This window comes from Pelodiscus sinensis, chromosome 21 (genome assembly GCF_052426305.1).
Source record: "Pelodiscus sinensis isolate ZL-2025 chromosome 21, ASM5242630v1, whole genome shotgun sequence".
NCBI classification, from domain to species: domain Eukaryota; kingdom Metazoa; phylum Chordata; order Testudines; family Trionychidae; genus Pelodiscus; species Pelodiscus sinensis.
Genome location: NC_143072.1, coordinates 12,595,018 through 12,612,797, shown reverse-complemented (window position 1 = coordinate 12,612,797; position 17,780 = coordinate 12,595,018). Strand labels below are relative to the sequence as shown.

Genomic DNA, 17,780 nt, shown 5'->3' with positions numbered 1-17,780 from the left:
CACACCTGGGGGGCTGCTCAGCTGGGCACGTGGCTAATATTTCCCCTCCCCCGTTCCGAACAGGCATTCGCAGAGCACAGGCAACGGGGTGCAGGGAGGGCCCCCCCCCCGAGGGACATTAGCAATTAAAATGTTGGTGGGGGCGCAGGGTGCCGCCCAAATGCTACCACAAGTCGGTGACGCCGCAGAGCCTTGACTTTGAAGGCCACCGTGGTCGTTTTCATACAGGCCGTAAAGGGACGCAACCATTCCGGCGTGGAGCCCCGTAGCCAGTGGTTGAAGCCGAGAACTGTCCGCACTGGGCGCAACGCCCCCAAGGGAGGGAGAATCTACCACCTCCCTCGGGAAACTGGCTCCCGCCCAAGCACACGCACAGGCACCTTTTCAAAAGCAAATCCGAGGTAGATTAAACTCTGAGGGTATGTGCACACTCCCCCTGCCAACGGGCCAATCCGAGCTTGGGGGCGGGGGACGGGGGGCACATGAAGCTTCTTCCGCCCTGTGAGGAGCGCGTGCCGCTTTTAGCAGGGCGGAGGAAACTTTGTGAGCCCCCCAGCCCCCAAGCGCTCTGATGGGCCTGGGGGCCGGGGAGCGGCAGGGCCTCCGCAGGCTGGATCAACCCTCTAGGCAGGCCGGATCTGGCTTGGGGAGGCTCTTCTGCCCAAATTAGGCGTCCCTGTTGATGGCCTGAAATAAGCGGCTCATCTCAGCCCATTATCATCAGAGATCTGTTCCTGACCCCCATCGGTTCCTCTCCTGCCCCAGTGAACATGCCAGGCATAGCCCTGCTAGAGTAATTAACAATCCTCTGTATTACAGTAGCACCGGGGGCCCCTGTTCGTGCTAGCAGCAATGGCCCCAGCCACAAGCAGCCTACGGGCTTGGTGAGGCAGCCTGGGGGCAGCTAGTATAAGCCCCACTGCGTGTGGTCTCGGTCTCTGTCCAGTGGCTGGCCCACATACAGGAGTAGCAGGCCACTGCCGCCGGTAGCTGAGGACGTTACTCCTGTCACCCCGAGGCAGGCGCTTGGAGTTTTACCGCTGGTGATACAGGGCGTCTGACCCGGCAGGCGGGGTTGGTTACCTCGGCTCTGCCAATGCCCATGCTGTGCCCGCTTGGCAGACAACGGCTTTCTCCAGAGCTGCCAGCCCCCAAGAAAGCCCACCAGAGTCCAGAGCGCCCCAACCTCGTCCTGGCTGCTCCCACTCACCGCGGCTCCCCCTTCTCCCAGCAGGACGGGAAGTTTCCTTTAATCACCCTGATCGACGAAACCACGACAGCAGAGTGCAGGCAGGAAGTGGCCATCAACCTCGTCAAGCTCTTCGTGGGCCAAGGCCTGGCCAAAGAGTTCCTGGATCTTCTCTTCCGGCTGGAGTTGGATAAAACAGGTGAGGAGTGAGGCCGTGGGGAGGGTCCTGTGTTGCTAGCGGTGAGCCACTCTAGTAGGCAGGGCACTGGCCTGGGGTCCAGCAGCCTTGAGTTCTGGTCCTGTCTCTGCTGGCTGGCCTTGGGCAAGTCACTTCCCCGCCTCTTTGTGCCTCAGTTTCCCCTCCTCTTTGTGCCTCAGTTTCCCCACCTGTAAAGTGGGACGATGCGACTGAGCTTTGGAACGTGGTGACGAAAGGGGCTAGATTAGAGGCAGGGGGTGTAATGGGGATGTGAAACTAACCGGACTTGGCAAGCCATGTCCCTGAGTCATTTCAGTGTTTTCACGCACGGTGACTCAGTTAAACAGCACGAGTGTTTCTAGGTCAGGGGCAGACTGTTGCATGCGTCCGGCATAGACCAGCTGCCCCAAAGCCAGATGATCCATGCCATGAGCCCTGTTCTCTTGCTCACACTGCAGTAAACCAGGGTCCTGCCTCCGCTCTCACAGTGCCCTCCCTGCAGGATGGCTTGTTTACCTGCGGAGGTGTATGTAAGTCGGGAATATAAAGAGCGCCCCCTACTGGCAAATAAAGCAAATGGGCCATTGCTCACAGCGCTTTGGGGCTGCCCAGCGCTGGGGAAGCGTAACTACGCTGCGAGGAAGGCGAATCCGTCCAAAGGCGTCTTTGGCTCCCAATGCTGGAGAATCGCAGCACCCCCCCATCCTGAATGGCTTCATCCTCCCACCAGCCCTGGGGGACAGGAAAGGGACGTTCTCCTCCCCTTGTGCCAATGGGGAATCTGGGCCTAGAGAGGTTGTGACTTGCCCCGGGTAGTGGAGGAAGCTGTGGCAGAGCAAAGGACCTGAACCCAGGTCTCTCTCACGTGGGGCTGCCTCCCTAACCGCTGCACCGTCCTTCCTCTCAGAGTTCTCAGACTGTTTTTGCCCTTCCCCCGATCAGCCCCTTCATCTTTCACAAACAGTGACATCTGAGTCAGGCTGTCACACCCACAGTGTCCCTGCAGGGCGGGCGACTCGGGGCCTGATCTGTAGGAGTTGGGTCTGTCTGCCTCCAAACAGCTGATCACGCACAGAGCCCACGGACGAGGGGCTGGCTGGCTCCCGAGTCTGGTAATGACACTGAACCCTAAATGAGGCCAATCCCCCTGAACCTGGTTGCCCCCCTCCCGTGGGGGTGTTCCGATCTGGCGCCAGGCCTCGAGGGCGGTCTCTTCCCATAGGGGCAGGGGCTACAGTCTGCTGGCCAGGTTGGAACTACTCAAAGGGCGGAGTCTCAGGTCCGCAGGACCGTGTGTGGGTCCAAGTATCCGAGTGGGGCTGATCACCGGAAGGCCCCCGGAGGGTGGGCTCAGCTCCGTGTCTGAGCCTTAACATTAGTGGGAATGAGGTATCGGGACTCCCCAAGTGGCTTGGGCGTCTCCATGGACAAGTCCTCGATGCGTATGCGAGCCCTCTCTGTTCCCGCTGGGCCTGCCCGGCAGGGCTGGGAATGCCCGGAGACCTCCCTGCTGTCCTGGGAATGCGCCCAAACTGCAACAGGAATGAGGAGATAATTAGCGGAGGGACTGGAATTTTTCCCAGCCCCCCCCCACCCCCAAGAGTCTGATATGCGCTCCAGAGCGAGGCTTTGGGACGTTTGTAGCTAAGCGAGGTCTGATTGGCCGGGGAGCGTGCTATACGTGCCAGGCTAATTCTGCCCCCGGTGACCAAACCGGGACAGCAGCTCGTCCGGTCTCTCACGGGTGATGCTCTCGTTTTCCAGATGAGCCAAACACGTTGTTCCGGAGCAACTCCCTGGCCTCGAAGTCGATGGAGTCCTTCCTGAAGGTGCTGCCCCGGGCCCAGCCGCTGCGTGGTGCACCCCTGGGGGTGTTTTCAGGCTGGTAGGACCCACAGACGCCAGGGAGGGAGCTGCCCTCCTGGATGGTTGAGTCTGGCCGCCTCCAGTCGCAGGCCTGGGAACCCCCTCCTCGGCGCAGAGCCGGGTCGGAACCGAAGCCCTGTGGCTGTGGGGAGAGTGTAACTTGGCAGCCCCTTATCTCTGTTAGGGGCCAGAGATCTCGGCTGGGATCCCTCTCTAAACGCTAGGCCCCCGTCTCCGGAACAGAGCAGGTTGCCCCGTGCCATGAGACTTTCACTGGGAGAGATCTGGGTACCTGCACACTGAGACCAGCCCACGCCCTGCGGCCTGTGAACCAGGGCTGGGGAACCCTCAGGCCCAGGGGCCACATGGCTGCCTGGATCCGGCCCCCAAGGCATCCCCCAGCATTAGGGAGCCTATGCTGGCGCTCCAGCCCCTCCGCCAACTCCCTGTGGAGCTGGAGCACGCACAACCTACTAGCCTGGTCCCCCTCAGCTCTGGTGCGTAAGGGGGTTGTGGGGAGTGTCTTTCTGCTTCTTAGTCAGGGCCCACGTCAGTGAGGGTGGGGGGGGGTTGCTTCTCACTCGTGCGCGGCCCCTGGCTGATGTTTCTGTGGGTCCGCGGCCCCCGGCCCAAGAAAGGTTCCACGTCCCTGCTGTGACCGCGAAGTGGGCAGGGAGGGAGAGCCAGCGTGTGAGCCTGGCAGTCCGAGCTGTGCGCTGCCCCTCGCCAGGTGGCCGGGATGCAGTACCTGCACGGCGTGCTGGGGCCGACGGTGAACCGCGTCTTCGATGAGAAGAAGTATGTCGAGCTGGATCCCAGCAAAGTGGAGATCAAAGATGTCGGGTAAGAGGCAGCCCCTGGGCGGGGGACGAGATCATCTGAAATGAGAGCATCTGAAACCAAGCGCCACCTGCTGGCTCCGACGCCGAGGAAGGTGGAGCTGATATAGGCTGCTGGCCTGGCTCCAGCGAGGTGCCAGCCACCCTGTGCCGAGTCCCTGCCGCTGGAGCTGACCGTGCTCTCGGCGTGTAGGGGCTGCGTGAGGCTGCGCGCTCCTGTCCCCGGGCGGTAACTCCCTTGCAGACCTGACACCAGTGAGATCAGGCCCATGGTCTTGAAGAGCCGGACGTGGGGCACGTCGACGCAGCAAAGCCCCGTGGCAGCAAGGCTGAGCCCGGGTCTGCTGCCTGGGGCTCGCGGGGCTAAAAGGAGCAGTGTAGACATTAGACCAGGGGCCGAGACCCTCCCCCTTGCCGGGTTTCAGAGCCCAGGCGCCCGCCGGAACATGGACCCGGCTCGTGTTAGCCCCACAGCTGCCCCGGGATCTGCAATTCGCTGCCACCACGGGTGGCCCTAAGGGGCTGTGAGACATCGCTCGGTGGAGGCCAGTGGATCTACACCAGGGTGGGCAATAATTTTTGCCTTGGGGCCACCCCAGAAGGGGTGGGACCTAAACAGGAAGGGGTGGGGCTACCCCATCCCCAGACCATGATTGGTTTGGGTGTGGGGGATCCCCTTTGCCCCCCCTCCCACTAGGCACCCATGCCCTGGAAGAGGCTTGACTCATTCCTCCACCCCCAGGCCAAGCAGGGCCTGGGGGTGGGGAAAGCCTCCTCCTGCCTTGTGAGGTGCCCGGGCTCCTCGCAGGGCTGGGGCAGGGTGAAGGAAGCATCATGCAGCTTCCCCTCCCCCAGGTCGTGATTGGACTGGGGCAGGGGAGCACGAGAAGCCTCCTCCACTCCCCCTCCCCCCGGCCCTGCAAGCAGCGCGGGGCGCTTCAAAGCTGCTCGCAGGGCGGGGACAGAGCAGAGAAGGCTTCGGGTGCTCCCCCGCCCCCAGGCTGTAATTGGCCTGAGGGCAGGGAGCAGCAGGGCCTCCGCAGGCCAGATCCACCTACTTGGTGGCCCTTTTGCCCACCCCGATCTACATGGACTGACTCCAGCTGCGGCTTAGGCCCTAGCCCCGCAGTGTGGATTATGAACCTGCCTCAGTTTCCCCCTTGCACCGAGCGCTCTCCTAAAGCCACCGATTCCCTCTTCTTGGGGCCCCTGGGTCGGGCCAGTAAAGGAACCATAGGGTGAATGAGCAGCCCAACCTGGACATCCGGCTTCTACTCCTCAGTCTCAGGCCAGTCTCTGAACAGCCATACGTCGGGGAGGGGGTGTCAGCTGAAAGGCGCTGACTCACCAGGCCGTGCTCCAGCTAGTTCAGCATTCTGCATCCTGTGCTGGCGGGGCAGAGCAGCGTCCTTCCTGACCCAAGCCAGTGGCCCATGTGTCTCCTGAAGCCTGTGGGTTGGCAGCGCTGTCCCCCCCCCCCCCCCCCCGGCTGCAGGGCTGCCGAGATGCCCCCTGCCCATGCACACACGGCCTCCCCCCCCCCCATGGGTGCCCCGACTGTGCCTGCATGGCTCACCCGGCAGGTGCTCGGGGCTACATCGCATCCAGACAGAGAGTGAGGTGATCCAGCAAAGCAGCCAGCACCTCCAGTCCTACCTGACCGACCTGCTCATCGCCATTGCCAAGTCGGTGAGGACGTGTCCTGCCACCATCCGTGCCACCTTCCGCCAGCTCTTCAAGCGGGTCGAGGAGCACTTCCCAGAGGACAAACACAAGGTGGGCTGCCGGGCCCGCCCCGTTCCTTTGTCACTGGTGCCTGTGATAACTGGGGCTCCCGCTGAGGTCACTCGGGGCACCCCCAAGAGAGGGGACGGCCAGTTCCTGAATTGCCCTAAATCTTGGCCAACTGATGCTCCCACTTCATGTGTCTGCTGCAGCCCACCCCCGCTGATGGACTGGTTAGTCTGTAAGGTGCCACAGAGTTCCTCATTTTTTTACATTCGAGATGGAGATCTTGTTGTTGGGGGCGGATCTTTTCAGATCGGTCCGGAAATAAGTCGCTGTCTGTTGTAAGGGAACCGGGATCTCCCCCTCTATGGTTGGCAGCGTTCCCCTGAGCATCCCAGCAGATCTGAGGTGAAAAGGGATCCCGTCCAAAGGGACTTTATTCCTCTGCAGCAGCCCCTTGGCCTGGGAGCACACAGCAGGCTTCTGCGGTAGCCTGTGTCTCCCAGACAGCCTGGCAATTGACACAAGGTAATTTCTCCATCCAAATAGTTTGCCACGACCTTCCAAGAGCCAGCTACACAATAGGGATGTAATCGTGTAGAGTCGGTTAATCAATAAGCAAAATCTTGTAGGTTAATGCTATAGACTATGTGCATTCCCCCTTGCCAGTACGTTTTTTAGCAGGCTGGCCAGCAGTCCAGCTCAGTCCTGGCTCACGCCAGGTCTGAGACCTACACCTCCTGCGGCTCTGCATTTAAAGTGTATTAGGAGCCAGGCGGGCAGGCAGACCAGCTGCAGACCAGCTCCCACCTGGCACCCCATGCTGCTGCCTCTTGATACAGCATCTACCGGCCCCGCCCTCGGGGCCTATAGACTAACCAGTAAGAATAGTCGACTAACCAATAAGAATTGATGAGGTTACTCGACTATTCAATTAACTGATATTTAACATCCCTGCTACACAGTAATCCTCATAAATATTCATGTTCCCTTCTGGTCTGGAATCCAGGCTCTAGTGGCAGACAAGGGTCACATCTGAAGACCTGAGCAAACTCAACTTCCAACCCTGCCCCTTCTGCTGAAGGCCCCACCCCTCACAGGGGGGCCCTCCAAACAATGAGGAGGGGAGCGGGTAGGTGTGAGCTCACCCCAGCCTTCCCAACCCCAGGGCATGGTGGGGAGGGGGAAAGGGCACGGCCCCAGCCTTCCCAGCCCCCTTTTTTGGCCACGTGCCCCATTAATCCACTGTCTGACATTTCAATCTGGTAACACCCAGCGGGAAGCCAGCAGAGCAGACGTGGGGATGACCCCTGCCAGAGGAATGCCTCTCTGGGGTGGACCCAGCTGTCCATGCTGGGGCTGGTTTCCAGCAGGCATTGGCTATGAGGCAGCAGAACGGCTTAACCCACCAGGCAGCAGCTGCCCAGAGCCTGCTGCTCCTGCCCAGCAGTGACGGGACAGGGAAGCCCTCTTCGATTCCTGAATGAAAGAGGCCCCCATGCAGAACCTGCTGGGGGCGGGGCGTTTCAGGGAGCAGCACTGTGGCTCAGCAGGGGGTGCTCTTCCCTCTGGGCCATTAACCAAGCAACAGCAGCCTGCAGGGCTGGCCGGAAATTGTTTGTGACGGAAGCGCAACACATTTTTTTTCGCAGGAAACACCATGGAGAATCTCGAAAAATGGAACCACTTACACCAAAATACCTGTTTGGAATAGCCTGTCCTGGTGCCTTATGGGAATTGTAGCGTGGTTCTCATATCCCATTCTTCTTGGCTGGTCTCACTGGCTGGACTACATCTCCCATGATGCACCAAGGCCAGGGAATCCATGCTGATCAGTGGGCATACTGTGGTGCATCATGGGAGATGTAGTCCAAACAGGGAGCTGGGCCAATAAAGGAGGAGAGTACAAGGCACTGAACTACAGCTCCCATGAGATACCATGGCAGCAAACTGCAACAGGCCCATTTTCAAATTTTCACTGAAATGTCAAAAGAAAATTGAGATAAAAATTATTTTTTCCACCCACTTTCATCTGAATTTTCTGTGGGAAGAAACTGCATTTTCCAACTTACCTGATTTCCAGCCTGGAGTATGTCTCCCTGAATCCCCCTTTGCAGTTTCAGTTGAATGCAGCCTTCTTCCCTGACCATTGGGTGCCCTGCCAGACATATTTGTCCCACCCCAGAGGTGGCCGCATTGCAGTGGCGGAAGTATACGCTGTGTAATCACTAAAGCGCTTTGTGACGTTTCTGGACCGAGGAGGTCAAGGGGCCTGGTTCTGACTGGGTTTACACAGGTGTGAGCTGACAGACCCATACCTCCCCCCCAGGAAGCTTCGGTTGCTGCTCTTGGTATTTAATGAGCATTTCCTTCTCCGTCTCCCTGCCTTCTCCTCCTGCAGAACGTGAAGTTCATTGCCGTCACCAGCTTCCTTTGCCTCCGTTTCTTCTCCCCTGCCATCATGTCCCCCAAGCTCTTCCACCTGCGGGAGAAGCATGCGGACGCCCGCACCAGTCGGACCCTGCTGCTCCTTGCCAAGGTAAGCCCCATGCTGCCCCACACGGTGCCCCATTGGTGGTGGTGCGTGTGTGGGGGGGGGGGTGATCTGTGTCCATAAGGGACCCTGCCAGCACTTCCCAATGCAGCGTTTCCCATCAGCCAAGCTGAGGGGCTGGTAGGGGCACAGGCAACATCCCTCAAATCCTGTTGCTGCTGGAGGCCAGGCCGCCCTCCTGTATTGGAGCTCCTGTTGGGTGGGAGGCAGCAGCGGGGTCGGCCAGCCTTTGCTCAAGACCAGGAGGTGGCCCCCCCGGCTGCTGTTGGGCCCTATGCGTTGACCCTTCCCTCTCGCTGGGTGCCAGGCTATCCAGACCGTGGGGAACATGGACGCCGCGGCGAGCCGGGCCAAGGAAGGCTGGATGGCCCCTCTGCAGCCTACCCTCCAGCAAGGCATCTCCCAGCTGAAGGAGTTCATCACGAAGCTCATTGACATAGAGGAGAAAGAAGGTGAATGGAGCCTTCCTGCGGCTGGCTTGAGGCGGGGCTTGGGGCTGAATCCTCATCTGAAAGCATCGGGGCTTCTGGCCCCCAGGGAGGACGCTGGGCCTCTTAGTAGCCTTGAGGGAGAGGGCCGAGTAGATCAGGCCGGGATCAGTGAAATAGCCTGTGTCACAGGGACCCGAATTCCTGCTCCGTGGTTCAGCGAGGACGCTCGCTTTTAGGCTTTGGACCCCAGCCATCCCCTTTCTTGAGTGGAGACCCCCACGTCATGCCCATGTCCCTGGGGTTTCCCAGGTTGCACAGTCCCTGCCTAGGCTATGATAATCCCAGCAAGCCAGGATGTCTCCAAGGCCAGTGTCTGCTCTTGGCTTCCCTGCTGGGGGCTAGGACAGGAGAATTTCCCACCCTGATCAGGGACCGCACAGCCCTTTCTAAGCAAGCAGTGTCCTGTGGCAGAAGGCGTTCAAACCCGACCCAACTTGCATGCTAACACGCTTACCAGAGATGTCCCCCCAGCTCCAGCTAGGGCTCTGGCAGGTGACCAGTCCTCAGTTCGGCACATCCCACTTCTCTCTGCTCACAAGCTCATGTCAGGCGCTGCTCAAACACATGCCTCGGTGAACCTTTCTGGTGTGCAGCTTGGGCCTTGATCCTGGCCTCATGGAAGAATGAGCCACAATAAGTGTGGCTCCCGAAGGTTGGGGCTTTGCATCGCCGGAGGGTGGGGGTATGCTGACCTCCTGCCCCCCTCCCGTCCCCTCCGAGATTCCCTGCACAACCCTCCACTATTTGTCCCTCAAGTTCGTTCTTCCCTGGCCTGTTTCAAACTCTCCCGCAGTGCCCAGACCACTGGCCAGAGTTCACGCTGGTGCAGTCTCCCCAGGGAGGTATGTACAGTCCAGCAGGGATACACACGTTTTGCATTTATAGTACCAGGGACTCCTAAGCTATGTAACCATCCTTGAAGAAGGTTTTCCGGAGACAGCTGGGATGTTGCCTGCCAGCAGTGCGCTCCAGCGGGCAAGGCCCGGCCTAGGGCAGGAGACCCGAGTGCTCATCCCAGCTGTGCCGTGGGCCCACAGGACTAGCCTTGGCTCAGTGCTTGGAGGGGCTGGGAGGCTGTAGCTGCCTGGGTGCTAAGCAGCAGCTGTCTGGTTCTGAGGGTGGCCCTGTTGCTTGCAGAGGTGGACCTGCTAAAGGCACAGACGCTGATTGTAAAGGAGGGGCCTTTGTTCATCCACAAGACCAAAGGCAAAGGGCCGCTCCTGTCATCCTCGTTTAAGAAACTCTACTTCTCCTTAACGAGCGAGGCCCTCAGCTTTGCCAAGACGCCCAACTCCAAGGTACGGGGATGCATCCTGCTACTAATGGGGCGGTTTGCAGGCAGTCCCCTGAGGGGCCCGGCTCAGGAAGTTGCCTGTTGGGCCTGCAGCCAGCCAGTTTTCCCCCTAAGATTTTCCATCTGTGAGCAGAGGGAGTTTAGTCTTGGGCACCCATATGGAGGGCCTGGGTGCTTGTGAGGATGGTTGGCACCAGTGATGCTGTTCCCCGAGAGATACTCCCAGCACAGAGACTACCCCCCCCACCCAGCCCGGCCCCTCTTGCTGGGACCCTGAGCCCTGCTCCCAAGGAACCCCCCCGCCCCATGGGCAAAAGATGAGACCTGTCCCTCCCGCTCCCCCTCAAGCACTACTCCTGGGGCAGCCTGTGTGCAGGCTGGGGGCTGTTGCAGGCTGCTCCCCATGGGGCTGGCTGCGAGTCCCCACATGGAGCAGAAGGAAGCTGCTACCAGCCCCCAGGGTTTACAGGGAGTGGGAGGCTGGGGGTGGGGTAGTGGGGATATGCGGTGGTGGGCGGCAGAGGAATGAAGAGGGCAGGGGGCTCTGAGAGCCAGAGGGCAGTGGGGGGGGGGGGGAGATGGGTGTGGGAGTGCGGAACAAGGATGCAGGGGGCCCCGGCCCCAGCCAGGGTCAGGCCCTGGCGCAGATCGTGTGGTGCTCTCGGGGCCAGGGACGCAGCCGAGCTCCAGCTCTGGTAGCTGCCCACCACTTGGCCTGCCCCAGGAACAGCCGGGAAGCCACCATGTGGCCCTGGCCCCAGCTCCAGCCCTGGAGCGTCGGGGACAGCAGAGAGCTGCCCGGCTGAGCCCACACTCCCCCACCCCCAGCTACCCTTGCCCTGGCACTCTGCTGAGGAGGCGGGCGGGACTAAAACTCTCTCTGTGCGCCCCCGAGGGGGAACTTCGCCCACAGCTCGGGTTGGGCTGCGCTGGCCACGGATGAGAAGTGGCTGTGGGGTCCCGGGGGGGGAGGCTCGTCTCTGCCTGGGCCAGGTGGACAGTCGGAAGCTGCTTCCCTGCTCAGCCCCTCCCAGCCTCTGCCACCACTGCTCCAGCAGCACAGTGAGCCCGGGAGCTGCGCTCTAGGGGATCCCCAGGGCAGGCTGGGGGTGTTTCCCTTGCACCTGGCGGCTGCGGGGGGTTCACATCACGCGGCACAGTCTCCGCTGCGTGCCCACCAGGGGGATTGTCTCGCTCTGGTGGAAATAGGTCAGGGGTGGGCAATAATTTTTGAAGTGGCCCTGGGCCATCCCTGAAGGGGTGGGGCCTTAGGTGAAGGGCAGGGCCAGGACACTTCCCTGCTCTCCCGGTCAGGGGGGTGGAGGAGCACGTGAAGTCTTTGCCGCTGCATCCCCACTAGCTGTTCTGAACAGCTGGCACTTCCCTCTTGGTGCCCGGCCGGAGGAGACAGGCCCCAATCAGGGCCTGGGGGTGGGAGCGTGCGAAGTCTCTTGCTCCCTGCCCCCATCCCGCCAGGGGCGTAGCACTTAGTCAGGTTCATTCTGCTTCGGTTCACTCCAAGTGCCGTGCGCCCCTGGCTGGTGAAGAGACTTTGCACGCTTCCCCCATTCTTGAGCCCTGACTTGATTTGGGGGCAGGGAGTGGCAGGGAGTCCATGGACCAGAGCAACCCGCTTGGCAGGCCGGATCTGGCCCAGAATTTCCCTTGCCCACCCGTGGACTAGGAGGACTGGCCAGAGCCGCCTTGGGGTCTTTAAGGCTGTTCCTGTCCATCGGTTGGAGATCTGCAGGGCAGAGGGGGCATCTCCGGTCACTGGGGCTGACCTGCAGAATAGGGACCCGCCAGGGTCAGGATCTGCTCGTATCGCTCCTGTGGAACGTCTCTAGTGCCGGGGGAGGGCAGTGAGCACGGAGCCAGCCTCCGTGGAATGTCTCTAGTGCCGGGGGGAGGGCAGTGAGCACGGAGCCAGCCTCCGTGGAATGTCTCTAGTGCCGGGGGGAGGGCAGTGAGCACGGAGCCAGCCTCCGTGGAATGTCTCTAGTGCCGGGGGGAGGGCAGTGAGCACGGAGCCAGCCTCCGTGGAATGTCTCTAGTGCCGGGGGGGCGGGCAGTGAGCACGGAGCCAGCCTCCGTGGAACGTCTCTAGTGCCGGGGGAGGGCAGTGAGCACGGAGCCAGCCTCCGTGGAACGTCTCTAGCGCCGGGGGGAGGGCAGTGAGCACGGAGCCAGCCTCTGTAGAACATCTCTAGCGCCAGGGGGAGGGCAGTGAGCACGGAGCCAGCCTCCGTGGAACGTCTCTAGTGCCGGGGGGCGGGCAGTGAGCACGGAGCCAGCCTCCGTGGAACGTCTCTAGCGCCGGGGGGGGGTGGGCAGTGAGCACGGAGCCAGCCTCCGTGGAACGTCTCTAGCGCCGGGGGGAGGGCAGTGAGCACGGAGCCAGCCTCAGACTGAGCTTTCTCCTGGGAGGCCCCTTTCTGGGCGTCCCATGGGGGGGCGGGGAGATCAGATGTCGGGCTCTGCCAGGGCCAACGCTGCTGGGCTGCTCCCTGCCCCCATCTCCGCTCCTGAGGTTTCCATGGCTCCTTCCCACCCCACCTTTCAGAAAAGCTCCTTCATCACCCTGTCCAACATCCGGGCGGCAGAGAAGGTGGAGGAGAAAAGCTTTGGCAGCTCCCACGTGATGCAGATCATCTACGCCGACGGGGCGGGGCAGCTGGAGACGGCCTATCTGCAGTGCAAGGTGGGCTTGTCACCCGGGCGGGGGGTCAGCTCCTAACTAACGGAGGAAGAGGCTGTGTGGGAGACTAGAACTCGGGTCTGGCAGTGGCTGTCAGGTGTCTTACCCCCCCCCCCCCCCTCGGTCCCTGAAAGTGCAGTGGGAATGGGGCTCAGCCCTATGCCTGCAGGCTGGCCCCACAACTATGTGGCTCAAGCAAGAGGCTGTGAATGAGCAAGCAGCAGAGCTCAGTGCAGAACCCTCAGATCCACATGGCTGCCAGCCCCGGGGGCCAGCCTAGCACTGTCGATGGCCAGGGTGGGAGCTTCATTTGCTGGCTACTTCGAGGAGGCTCTAGCACCCAGGTGGTTAAAGCTCTAGTGCAATGCACGACTGGCCCCCCACAGCTGGGGCCCTTTGCTTTACACTCAGCCTGATGCTAACACTGTGCTGGGGAAAGCCGAGGGGGCTGCAACCCAGCTGATGCGGGGGGGCCACGAGCCGAGACTCCCCAGTCAGTCACTCTGCCCGCTGTGTCTCTGCTGAAGTGCGTCAATGAGCTGAACCAGTGGCTGTCGGCCCTGAGGAAGGTCTGCGTTAACAACGCAGAGATGCTGTGCTCCTATCACCCGGGAGTGTTCAAAGGTGACAAGTGGAACTGCTGCCATCAAAAGGATAAAACAGGTACTGCGCTTGCCCAGCCTCCTGCGGGCACGGGGGGGGGGGAGGGGGTCCAGTCAGGAAAGCAAAGGGCCTAGGATGCATAACTCACTCCTGGGTGGCTTGTGTTGCCATAGTTCTGCCACTGCCTCGTTGTAGGACCTTGGTCAAGTCACCTGGCCTCTCTATGCCTTTAAGGCCTGAGCTGGGAGACTCACGCCACGCTGTGAATGCCTAGTCTACAGATGTGTGGGGTTGTGGGCTCCCTTTGTGCCTTGGCCCAGAGAGGCTGTGGCTGGCACAGCCCTAATGAGGGGCATGTGGGTCACTGACTCATGCTTTTAGCTGTAGAGCTCCCCAGTTCACTGCCCACTGGGCTTGAAGTACGTTGGCTCGGGGCTTATCTATGCGTTTGTCGCTGCACCAGTGCACGTCAGTGAAGATGCTCCTACACCGCCAGCACCAGTGCACCCTGTCCCCAAGAGGCCATAACTATGTCAACAAGAGGTACCATCCTGTCGCCATAGCACAGACCACACCAGGAGTGCCGCGGGTAGAAGCGCAGGGCTCAGGCATGAGCCACATAGCCAGACTTGACATCCGCTTGTAGCGCAGAGCAGGACTCCAATGGTAGAGAAAATCCGGAGGCGGGGGTTGGGGGGTGGAGCTGTGTGCATTTGCTTTCTTGGTGCGTGGGGACTCCAGGATTCTCCCACCTCCTGGGGAGCCAGAGCAATGGGAGGGGAGACCAGTTCCAGCGTGGCCATGAGGGGAGTTACACCCATGGGCACCACTGAAATGCTAACTGTCCGCCTTTGCCGGCACACCTGCAATTAACCTGCTGCGCCCTGGCCGCTGTCGCCTAGGTCTGGGCTGTGATAAAACCCGGCACAGAGTCACTCTGCAGGAATGGAATGACCCCTTGGATCCAGATCTAGAAGCTCAGTTAATTTTTAGGCACCTGTTCGGCGTGATGGAGTTAATGAGGTGAGTCCCTTGGTTCATGCGGCGGGATTAGGGCTGCTGCCTTTCAGACACTGGCCCCCAGGGATCATCTCTGTGCCCTGTGAGGGGCCTGTTAACATGGAGCAAGTCTGGCATGCTGTGCTGTCACTCACAGGGGACCATCTCTGTGGCCCCCTCCCTCCTTGGGGCCAATCAGCACCATGAGTTAAGTGTCCCAAGGGCCTACAGGCTGCTCACTGTGCCCCTGACGAGTGTTCCTCTAATCTTTTCCATCCATGTGTGGAATAAATTGTATGTGCACCCAAGTATGTTTGAATGTGCCCCAGCGGGGGCTTTTGTGCATTTCAAAGCAGGCATGCACTCATGGAGCCTGAGGTCAGCAGGGGCCTCAGAGTCCCCCGCTGACCCCAAGCTCCATGTTGCACTGCTGATTTGAAATGCCATGCGGAGCCCTCTGTGCAGTATTTCAGTGGAACCCAGGATCAGCTGGGGACCCCCCAGCTGACCGCGCATTCTACGTGGCATTTCCCCAGAACCCGGGGTCAGCTGGGGACTCCCCAGCTGATCCTGGGTTCCACAGATCCTGGGTTCTGCAGCAATGCCGTGCAGAGCCCAGGATCAGCTGCAGAGTCCCTAGATGGCTCCAGGAAGTGCTGCCGCTTGAAACACCGCCTTGACATTTCAGAGGGGCAGCGCCACACTGCTGAGCTTGGGATCAGCAAACGCTGAGGCGTCGTTCAAAGGGGCAGTGCCATGCAGCTGAGCCGGGCTCAGCTGTGTTGTGCTGCCCTTTGAAATACCCCCCTTTTCCTCCTCCTGTGCTGCCTCTATCTGATAGAGGCAGCAAAGTGGGGGGGGGCGGATTGACTAAGCAACTATTCTTTAACATCCCTAATCCCATCCAGTTCATCAGCCAGGCTTGTTCCCCTCTGTCTACTGACCAGTGTTGTCCATTCTAGTTCAGGGGCCCAAGTGAAGGGGCGTTCACCACGTCCCTTGGGAGGTTCTTCTGTTATCTTGCTGAATGTCACTGTGAGGAAACTTCTCCTGACACCACCATCAGCGTTTCCATTCTGAAGGTGCCTGCCCCCGTCCTCCACCAGCTCCACCCAGTAGAACCCTGAACAGTTCCTCCTTCCCAAGCAGCCCAAGGAAGTGTGGGTGGAAGGACGTATACAAGAGGCTGGGATTGCTGCTCAAAGGCCCTTGTTAGAGGCCACCATGTGTCCAGAGTTAGCGAAGGGGAGCAAATGCCAAATTAAGCTCCGTGTAACACCGGAACCATCCTACGAGATGCTGACTGTCTTCAGCTCCTATGGTCAGTGGCATCGTGTAGGACTGTGCCTGCCGACCTCTTGGCTTTGACTACGGGGAGTAGGGGGAACTAATCAGTTCCCTGTGGATTACATCTAAACCCCTGTTGCTTCATTTCCCTCCTTTTAGGGAAAAGTACTTGGAGCTGTTAATGGAGAAGAATGAAAAGGTGCTTCTGAGCCAAAGTGGAGGTATGGCTTTGATGTTGATGATTATTAATCATGTAGTAGGGTCCATCCCCACCACCTGGACACGTGCTGTGATTTGAGCAATGCGTCCAACATCCCCACACTCCCCCCACTTCTCCCCACCGAGGCCACGTTCCGTTCCCCCCAGCCCTGGCTATTCCCCTTTACTTCTGGGGCAGGCTGGAATTTCTGGGTGGCGCTGTCTGCTCTGGTGAGCCTTGGGGCTGGTAGCGTTGTCAGCAGCCGCTGGGCGAGCACCAGGCCAATCAGGGCAATTTTCTCTGCCCCCTCCCCCATCTCCGCAGACCCCCAAAATATGGACGCGCCCACGAGGCTGTTCCAGGTGCTGCAGGACCTCGAGGATGCGCATCGCGCAGCGCTCTTCAACACAAGCGCCTTCGCTGATCGGGACAAAAACAGCCTCCTGGAACTGCAGACGTGACACCGTCGGGGTGAGGCCACTGCCTTTTGCTGCCCTCACTCGGTCCCACTGTACCCCTAAGAGCTGCCACCACCAGATGGTTTTGCAATGGGAACTCTCTGGACTCTCGCCATCGCCCTGCTGCTCAGAAAGCCATGCCATGGACTTCGCTTAGCACATCTCTTAACGAGCGACTCGTCAATAACCCTCTTGTTCTCTCGCTAGGCCCCACAGCAGGCTGGGCGGCCTGGGCTCCATCTGGAAGGTAGAACAGAAGCTTTCCCGTCTCACCTCTGCCGGGGTGCACGAGGGAGTGTCTCAACTGTCGTTTTTACCTTCTAGTCGAGACCCCACTCCCTTGTCAAGCCTGCTGTGCAAGGACCTTGCAGTTCCTCCGTGCAACCTGAGAGCTGAGCTTTGAGTCACAGGGTCAGCCACGACTCAGTGGAGCACCGAAGGCCGCAGCAATGCACAGGCTGATGTATCTGCAGAAGAGGGAGGGGGAATGTTAAAATTGGGGACTGGGAGTCAGGGGACCTGCCTAGATCCCGTTTGCTCTTCTGCCTCTGCCCCACAGTGTGAGTTGGGGCAAGTCATTTGACTGTGCTGCGTGCCTCAGTTTCCCAGTCTCTGAAATAGGGTTGCGGAGGGATCCCCCTCCTTTGTTGAAAGCACTTTTGTTCTCCTCTGCTGGAAGGTGCAATAGAGGGGCAGAGTATTCACTGACTGGAGATGCTGGAATTTGTAACCGGCGCTACTGGACTCAGCCTCCATCTCTCACTGGCAGAGATGAAAGTGAGCGGGTGCGCCCTGGTGCACCGCTCCGGCAAGACCTGGCTGAGCTGTGGCAGAAGTCAGCAGGGAGCTCTTTAAAGAGCTGGCAGGGACCTGGGTTGCAATAGGACTGTGCCTGTCAGAAATGTTAAGTTCCTTTCCCTGCTGCTCACTGGACTGTAGCGCAAGTGAAGGGAAGCAGGTTCAGCTTCTTGAATGAGCATGGACAAGGCTAGAGTCAGCACCTCTGTTTCCGTATGCACGCACGGCGTGTGGTTCCTACTGGCCGGGCAGTGACCGTTCCACACTCGAGGGAAGAAGACATGGGGAAGTGGCTCGTCAGTGGCACTTGCTTGTGAGCCAGGATTCCTGGGTTCTCTCCTCCACTCTGGGTAAATTATAGGGCCTGATTTTTAGAAGCACTTGGCCTCCACCCGCAGAAGTCCATGCGAGCGGGAGAGGCTCTGTATCTCTGAAAACCAGGGCTCTTGACCTCTGTGTCTTCTCCAATCTGTAAGTGTTTAATATTAAATTAGATTAAACCAAGTTCTCAGTTAAAGTTCCACTGGCAAAGTCACTGATGGCAGATTTTTGCTCTTCAGGGACTTTCAAAGCCTAAT

General features: G+C 59.8%; 1 protein-coding gene across 3 annotated transcripts in view; it reads left to right on the top strand.

The window, feature by feature from the left end:
• Positions 1-17,719, top strand: part of LOC102451490 (ras GTPase-activating protein 4-like) — a 48,942-nt gene extending 31,223 nt beyond the window's left edge. The window contains exons 10-21 of one of the 3 annotated variants that reach the window (XM_075904968.2): positions 1,232-1,388; positions 3,153-3,217; positions 3,985-4,097; positions 5,677-5,869; positions 8,223-8,360; positions 8,683-8,827; positions 10,004-10,164; positions 12,724-12,861; positions 13,386-13,521; positions 14,364-14,484; positions 15,907-15,968; positions 16,271-17,719. In XM_075904968.2, the coding sequence (XP_075761083.2) occupies positions 1,232-1,388; positions 3,153-3,217; positions 3,985-4,097; positions 5,677-5,869; positions 8,223-8,360; positions 8,683-8,827; positions 10,004-10,164; positions 12,724-12,861; positions 13,386-13,521; positions 14,364-14,484; positions 15,907-15,968; positions 16,271-16,407 (1,566 nt within the window). In that variant the 3' untranslated portion in view covers positions 16,408-17,719. Of the gene's footprint in view, positions 1-1,231; positions 1,389-3,152; positions 3,218-3,984; positions 4,098-5,676; positions 5,870-8,222; positions 8,361-8,682; positions 8,828-10,003; positions 10,165-12,723; positions 12,862-13,385; positions 13,522-13,924; positions 14,005-14,363; positions 14,485-15,906; positions 15,969-16,270 lie in introns of those variants that run through there. The other 2 variants (XM_075904969.2, XM_075904970.2) reach the window with 2 other exon arrangements.
• The last annotated feature ends 61 nt before the right edge of the window (positions 17,720-17,780 follow it).